Source organism: Haematobia irritans, chromosome 4 (assembly GCF_050003625.1).
Source record: "Haematobia irritans isolate KBUSLIRL chromosome 4, ASM5000362v1, whole genome shotgun sequence".
NCBI classification, from domain to species: domain Eukaryota; kingdom Metazoa; phylum Arthropoda; class Insecta; order Diptera; family Muscidae; genus Haematobia; species Haematobia irritans.
In genome coordinates this window covers 124,062,453-124,070,793 of record NC_134400.1, presented here as the reverse complement: position 1 = coordinate 124,070,793, position 8,341 = coordinate 124,062,453, and the positions used below count along the sequence as shown (strand labels likewise).

The following is an 8,341-nucleotide window of genomic DNA, read 5'->3' as shown; positions in this document are numbered from 1 at the left end:
TTTTTAAGTTTTTTGTAATTAAGTGCGTAGTGAAATATTTTATAATTTTCTTTACTTAAGTCTTCATTGACAAAAAAAATGTTTATCGCTGTCAAAACCGCACATTGTTAACAAAAGCTGGGTTTTATTAACGCGTTTGAATTGAGCTATAGTTTTCATTATGAAATTTTTATGCGTTGGTGAACATAGTTTGATTAATATTGTTCTATCATTAGTTTTAGAACGGGTGTTAATGCGCTGGATACTATTTATATTTGGTGTCATAATCTCAAGTGTTTCACACATATTTTTGAAAATTTCGTAAAGATTTTCATTCTCATAAGAAGGAATGTCATTTAATCTCAGATTACATGCTACATTTAGATTATCTTGTAGATATAATTTAAATTTGAGTTCATGAATTTAATTTTTTAGTTCACTAATTGATTCATGATGGATTTCAATTTCAATGATCCTCTTCTTGAGATCACTTATATTTTTTGTCATTTCAATAATTTTTGTTTCCATAGCTTTTGGCTTTTGATACTGCCTGATCTAGTTTTGCCGTCACACAGCCGAACAGACGTACGGACATCGCTAAATCGACTCTTGCTCTTCCAAGAGCGTCCGCAAGATAACTCTGGTCGGTTTATATGGGGCTATACCTAACAGTGGTCCGATATGGCCCATTTGCAATATCGATATCAACATCTTGTGTCAAGTTTCAACTCGATAGCTTATTTCGTTCCGAAGTTAGCGTGATTTTCACAGACCAATTACACACGGAATGAGTTTTTTTTTTTTTTTAAATATCGAATTTCTATGATTAACGTTGATTTCTTTTACAGAATGTAAAAAAGTTACCGACTTAAAGATAATGCTTCTTTGAAATAAATGTACTTTTAGGGATCTATATTCTATAAAATTAAAATTGGGATACAGACTTTATTTATCAAATTTTCATTCTCTTCTTGCGCAAAGTTATTCATAAATAAATGACAATCCAAATTATAAGATATATATTAAAGTAAAAAAATCCAAAAAAACAACAAACTTAAAATTAAAGATACAAATTGCTTAAAATAAGTCCTAAGCTTTGTTTTTGTAATTAAAAGACTCAAATTCACAGCTCGTTAAAGATTATCTCTTTAAATCAAAAATGTTTTTCTTTACTATGAGAAAAATTTGCTTTACTTCAAGACATCGTTTTATATGGGGGCTATATATAATTATGGACCGATATGGACCAATTTTTGTATGGTTGTTACAGACCATATACTAACACCACATACCAAATTTCAACCGGATCGGATGAATTTTCCTCCTCCAAGAGGCTCTGCAAGCCAAATCTGGGGGTCGGTTTATATGGGGGCTATACGTAAAAGTGGTCCGATATGGCTCATTTGCAATACAATCCGACCTACATCAATAACAACTACTTATGCCAAGTTTCAAGTCGATAGCTTGTTTCGTTCGGAAGTTAGCGTGATTTCAACAGACGGATGGACATGCTCAAATCGACTCAGAATTTCACCACGACCCAGAATATATATACTTTATGGGGTCTTAGAGCATTATTTCGATGTGTTACAAACGGAATGACAAAGTTTATATACCCCCCATCCTATGGTGGAGGGTATAATAATTTGGATCAAGTAATTTCGTGATTGAATCCAAAAATATTTTTTTTGTGTGAATGAGTGAATGATTGGAACAAATTCTCTAGAATCCCCTGTTGGTCATATTCCGCATCCCAAGTACCACAACTTGAGAAAATTAATGTTTTTAATTTTTTCGTATGGTTTATGTCTTCGCTAAATCAAATTCTAGACATTGGCAACTAAATCTATAAACTTGTGCCGCAAATGTGTATAACAAGAGGTCGCCCTTACATTGAAGGCAAATCGTAATAGAGGTCGCAGTTGCATATTACACCAACCTTTTACTCTTTGGAAAAGTTCATTTCTGAACTTGCACTCAAAATAGCATAGACTTTTCACTCAACAGTCTCTTTTGGAATAATTTATCTTGTGCCAAAGAGATACGGTCATTGTGCGACATCTACACACTGAAAAAAAAAGCATGCCCGGTTCCAAAGATTTTGTCTTTACTCTAAAAATTTTGGTATTGATTCCGAGCCAAAGAAGCGGAGAATACAAGTAACGATACTTTTAAGACACAATTCTCTTTTAAATTTGTGGTTTGTGTACTTGCTTCTAGGAAGCATATTTTAATTTTTCGCTTTTTCAGCTTTATTTTCCAAATTAAGACTCGACTTACAGTAGAAATTATGGTATGTTTCAAGTAAAAACGTCTTTAATATAAAGTGTTAAGAAACATGTCCTATATTTGAACGATTTTTTTCTTTGTAGTCAAGATGCAAAAAGACAACAAAATTAAAGACAATTTCATTAAATTTAAAGAATTTTTCTGAATTATTAAAGTCAAGTTGACCTTAGGTTAGGTTAGGTGGCAGCCCGATGTACCAGGCTCACTTAGAATATTCAGTCCATTGTGATACCACATTGGTGAACTTCTCTCTTATCACTAAGTGCTGCCCGATTCCATGTTAAGCTCAATGACAAGGGACCTCCTTTTTATAGCCGAGTCCGAACGGCGTTCCATATTGCAGTGAAACCACTTAGAGAAGATTTGAAACACTCAGAAATGTCACCAGCATTACTGAGATGGGATAGTCCACCGCTGAAAAACTTTTTGGTGTTCGGTCGAAGCAGGAATCGAACCCACGACCTTGTGTATGCAAGGCGGGCATGCTAACCATTGACCTTAGCCCAAACATTTTTCCTTTCATGTTATGATACCCATTCTTAAGGAAATCACTTAATTATAAGGAAAATACGAGTTTATTGAAAAGTTTATCGACTTTTGGACAAGGACAACAACTTTGTATTAGATAAATGCGTCTTTTATGCTAAACAAAATTTGCATTCGTATTTTAAAGACATGAAATCTTTGACCTCACAACAATATTTTTTCAGTGCACGGTTGACATTTGGTTTCTTTGTGTAAGAGCAATTTTCTTTCTCTTGTGTTTCCTCCTCTCTGTATCAAATATGTCAATGACATATGTGGCAAATTTCACATCATAGCATTCTCGATTTGATATGAAATAGGCAATTTCAAATCTCGAAAAAGCGATATTTCGAGCAATTTTGCGAAGTGATTTTAATCTTCAACTTACTCAAAATTCAATTTAACAAAAGAATATAATAATACAATATTATATTCATATATACAATACCCATTTGCAAATAAGGTAAAACACATTAGTTCAAGGAAAATTTGCTTTACTCCATGATAAAACTACTAAAGGTACTACATCACAGTCAGCTGTTCACAGCTGAGTACCATAGACCAATTAAATAGAGACATACCTTGATAATTCACCATGGTGTTGTTTATTTGCAGTGCGCAGTCATTCCACTCAATTGTGCAGTCAAGCGACTCAATTTCTTTTTGGAAAACGAGAATTACCGTACAAATCAGTCAATTTGCATTACAAAAAAGGTGTGGATGTATAGAATTTTACATGTTTTTCCAAACATTTGGTGTTTCATCAAGAAAACAAAGGAGAGAAAACAAATTAAAGCCAAATTAAAATATCACTCAATTGCAGACGAAAAAGAGCCCTCTACGGTGTGCAGACAAACTACAGCGCTGTGAATTCACTTTCGTTGTCTATACTAGAGGTCTGCATCAAATAACTTTTCACTACATGTATGCAATTCGCTGTCAAATATAGTACATACACTGTCTTTCTCTCAGAGCGCAAGTAGTGAAGTGAAGAGAACACTTGCTTGTCAAATACCACCAAGTACTTATCCGAAACAATATGTGTTCCGAAAAAAAGGAACAATAAAAATGTAAGTACTTGAGAAAAAGTACAACATGGATTCACTTCACGTGGTACCACAAGTACTTCTCAGTTATGTTCGAAGCAAAACTTTCCATTATTATTAATCATAGATATGTATGTATGTCACATATTTCATATATTTATGTATGTCACACACTTACCTTAACGGTTGCCGTTCTTTATAACAAACCAAAACATATATTATGGAGAGAAACTGTTTTTTTGTATTTCTGAAACTGCACGTGGTACATGGAGTACTCTATGAAGTTTTGTTCTCGCAACATACTCGACGTGATCACTCTGAGTACACTTCAATAAGAGAAAAAGGGGAATATGTGTTTGTTGGTAGTGAAGACATCAGAGTAGCAACAAGAAGTTACTCGTGACTTTTGGTGTTCATCAAAATGTGTACCAATTATTTTGCGACTCTCTCAAATAGATGTACTCATGTAGCAAGTACACATGTACTCTGCATTTACAAATGGAATTGTGCAGACCTCTAGTCTATACCTTCCTTGGTCTATGCTGAGTACATCCAACTGTCAAAAACATTTCTTGTTACCATTGGTTGCATTTTACATTCCACAGGTTACTATTGTCAAAAACATGTACAAACAAAAATTGAAAATATTTAATATCTTATATTAAATTTATAAACAAAACTGACATCTGGATGTACTTGAATTTTGTTGTTTTTACTTTTTTTTGTAATACTGCAAGTACCTGGGAATTATTTTATTCGGATGAAATTTACTCCTACAGGGGTTGTGGAAGTTAAACCTGTGGATCGGTTTATAAGGAGGCTATATATGGACCAATTGTGGAATGATTTTTAGATAGCAATAAGCTATTTGGGGATCGGTTTACACTAATAGAAAAAGGTTACACTAATAGAAAAAGTTTCGTTATATTAACGAAATGTGTCGTTAAAAGTCAGCCAATGAAATAAATTCGTTAATAAAACGAAATTTTTCGTTAATATAACGAATTTTCTGCAAATTAACGTAACGTTTCGTACTATTAACGAATATTTTCATTGTATTAATGAAAATGTTTCGTTATATCAATGAACATTTTTCGTTGGCTGACTTTTAATGAAATTTTCTTTGTGTGTATATAATTATGGATCGATATGGACCAATTTGGGCATTGATGTTAGAGGACATATACTAACCCTTAAGTGCACACTGTATCTTTTAAGATTTCAACAGACGGTCATCTAGTCATCTCAATCAATTTGCACCTTTCCTGGTACGCCCATAATCTCTGTTTACTTAACTTTTCAATAAACGTGTTTATCGGCTAAGTACACGCAAAAAAAGTTTACTTGGATCCAAAGATTTTGACCTTCCTTTAAGGATTTTGGTATTGATTCCGAGCCAAAGATGCGGCTTCTTTAAAATAAAGAAATTTTTTAGGGACCTCCCTGGCTTTAAATCTAGGATCGATAATATTAAAATTGGATACAGATCTCATTCATCGAATTTTTATTCTCTGTTTGCGATATATTAATAAAGGTATTCATTTACAAACAAATTCAAGTTTCAAAATCCAAATTATGCCAAGTACTTCAAAGTAAAAACTATTTTCTTAATGCTAAAAAAACTTTAAACCAAAGATGCAAATCCTTAAAATAAGTCTTAGCCTATATTTGAAGTATTTTTATCTTAAATTTAAAAATTCAATGTGTCAGTTGAGTTAAAGACGATTTCTTTAAATTAAAAATGTTTTTCTTTATTTTAAGGAGCATTTGCCTTACTTCAAAGATCTACAACTTACACAGATGGACGCAAAATTTCAAGATTTGTGTCCTAAATTTAATGAAAAATTTAAAAAAATTTTTTGAAGCAAGGATTATTAACTTTCTTTTAATTAAAATGTCATTATTTTAAAGAATTTTGTTCTTAGCATAGCGTAAATTTCGAGTCCTAAAATTTAAGTTGCATAATCTTCCATATTAGGTCAATATTTTTTTCAGTGTAATTGAATAATCTTTAATTATACTTAGTTATCGTAGCCAATTGTGAGATATAATTTTTAATGTTGCTAATTTGTTTGGAAAGCAGTGTACCTTTCCAGAAAGAAATATTGGTCTAATATGAAGGATTATGCAACCTAAATTTTGCGACACGTAATTTACAAAATATTAAGGACAAATTTTAAATTTTTAATTAAAATAAAGTTTATAATCTTTGCCTTAAGAATTATTTTATTTAAATTTAGGACACGAATCTTTGAAATTTGCGTCCCTCCGTTAAAGTCGTATGTCTTCGAATTAAGGCGAATTCCCCTTAATCTAAAGAAAAACATTTTTGATTTAAAGAAATCATTTTTAATTAACTCATATATTGAATCTTTAGATTACGTATAAAAAATCTTTAAAAATAGGAAAATACTTATTTTGAGGATTTTGAGTTTTAAAAATAGGCTAATACTTATATTGGTTTAAAGTTTTTTTTTTTGAAATTAAGATTTTTTTTTTGCTTTGGAGTATCTGCTATAATTTGGGGGGTTTTCATTGACATTTATTTGCACATTAATTTCTTTGTTAATAAATCGTAAAAGAGAATGAAAACTTCATAAATGAGGACTGGATTTAAAAGCAGAAACTTCGCTTAAAACGACTTTATTTCAAAGAAGCGGATTCTTTGGCTCGAAATCAATGCCAAAATCGTTTAGGGAGTGCCAACATCTTTGAATTCAAGTAAAGTTTTTTTGAGTGTACGTGGTTGAATGGTCTTTAAAGCTATTGCTTTACTTTTTATTACAGTTTTAAATTGTAATAAATAATAAATAAATAAAATAAAAAACTCAAATTAAGAAGACGAAGACCTTGACCTTGTGATGTATAATTAACACTGTCCCATAGATACCAACATTAAACTTTAGCCTTTTGTTCATGATTTTTCTCAACACTAAGTGTTGACATCACTGGTAATCCAAGCCGGGACGGGTGTAATGCAATGGAAGAGTACAACAGTTTTAGGTAATCCGCATAAGTTAAATATCAATCGAACGATAAAGACACGCCAAAGAAATGCGTGGACAACATCACCACCATAATCGCTTATAGTCAATGCAAGTCACAGTCAAACAACTTTACGAAGGGGGCCATCGAATCCCAAACATTTAGCAATCATTGAATGTATCGACCGTCAGTACCAGTGAGAAAGTGAAGCGTAAACAATCAACGCTCTGAAAGTGTTAAAATAAATTGAAGAGAAAACAAACAGAAAATAATTTTTAATAAATTGCTGGCGGAGTGGAAAAAAATGAAAACTTCTTTTACAATTTTACCATTTATGGCCATAGTGCTTCAAACCCATATCGGTCAAAGTGCAATAATATTAAATCCCAAATTGAATCAACTTAGCCAAGATGATGATGGTTTCCTAGAACTTCGACCCAATGGAACACTAATACTTCGTAGTACCATGGAGAGTTCATCGAATGCTCTGCAACAGGCATTACTCTTCAAGACAATTTTAAATGCCATACGCCATTCGGGAAATAGCCTAAGTGACCTAAGTGTGAAAATCTATGGTGAAGGAATTGAACATAAATTTCCACCATTCCTAGAGCGTGTAATACAACGAATTCAAACGTATTTTTCAGTCTATAAATACACGGATACCAGAGATAAAAATAAACCCACAACACCCATAAATGATTCGCATTACCCAGAAATTGATATTAATTTAGGAAGTGATAATGGAACCTATTCAAATAAGACAATGCAAACGACTGCAGTTACAACCGTATCGACAACAACTACAACAACAACAAAAACAAAGGCAACAACAAAACCTACAACTATAAACCAAACCAAAGTGACAATTAAACCCATGACCATAACAATGACCGAGACCACTACATCAACAAACGACAAATTGACCACAGCGCATGCGCAACCATCATTATCAACTGCATCAACATCGCAGCTTTTGGCACCGGTTACGCAGCTTAGCCCCGCCAATGAAGAGAATGAATTTATCGAACTAAAAAGTCATCAAATGAAAGGAAAATCTTAGAAGAAACACGTTGTTACCAGTTTTTGATTTAAATTATTTTGTTTTTATTTTATTTATAGTTTATATCAAGTAATTAAAAGAAACGCAAGGTGATAATTATAACTGTTAGTTATGATCACTTTAATAAAAACCACTGCGATAATAAAATGTATAATAAATGAACTTTTATTGGACTAATTAAATGGATGAGTAATTTGCTTCATTATAACACCCCAAAACTATTGTAATCATTTTCTTATACATAACACAGTAAAGATTGATAATGGGCCCATAAAAGATATACATACCCAGATCCAATAACGTCATGAATTGATCAAGCCCTGTTTATCTGTGTATTCGATACCAAAAAAAAAATTAATTAGGGAAACATGAACCTTATTGTCTCATTTACAGCTGACATTGTGTGATTGTGGCAGATGCCGCAACGATCCATGATCGTATACCTGAGGTGGCA

General features: G+C 32.3%; 1 protein-coding gene across 1 annotated transcript; it reads left to right on the top strand.

The window, feature by feature from the left end:
* Positions 1 to 6,861: 6,861 nt before the first annotated feature.
* On the top strand, positions 6,862 to 8,064 carry LOC142234405 (uncharacterized). The gene has a single exon (XM_075305531.1). It carries the CDS (start codon positions 7,129 to 7,131, stop codon positions 7,885 to 7,887), a length of 759 nt encoding a protein of 252 aa, XP_075161646.1. The 5' UTR covers positions 6,862 to 7,128; the 3' UTR covers positions 7,888 to 8,064.
* Positions 8,065 to 8,341: the final 277 nt, after the last annotated feature.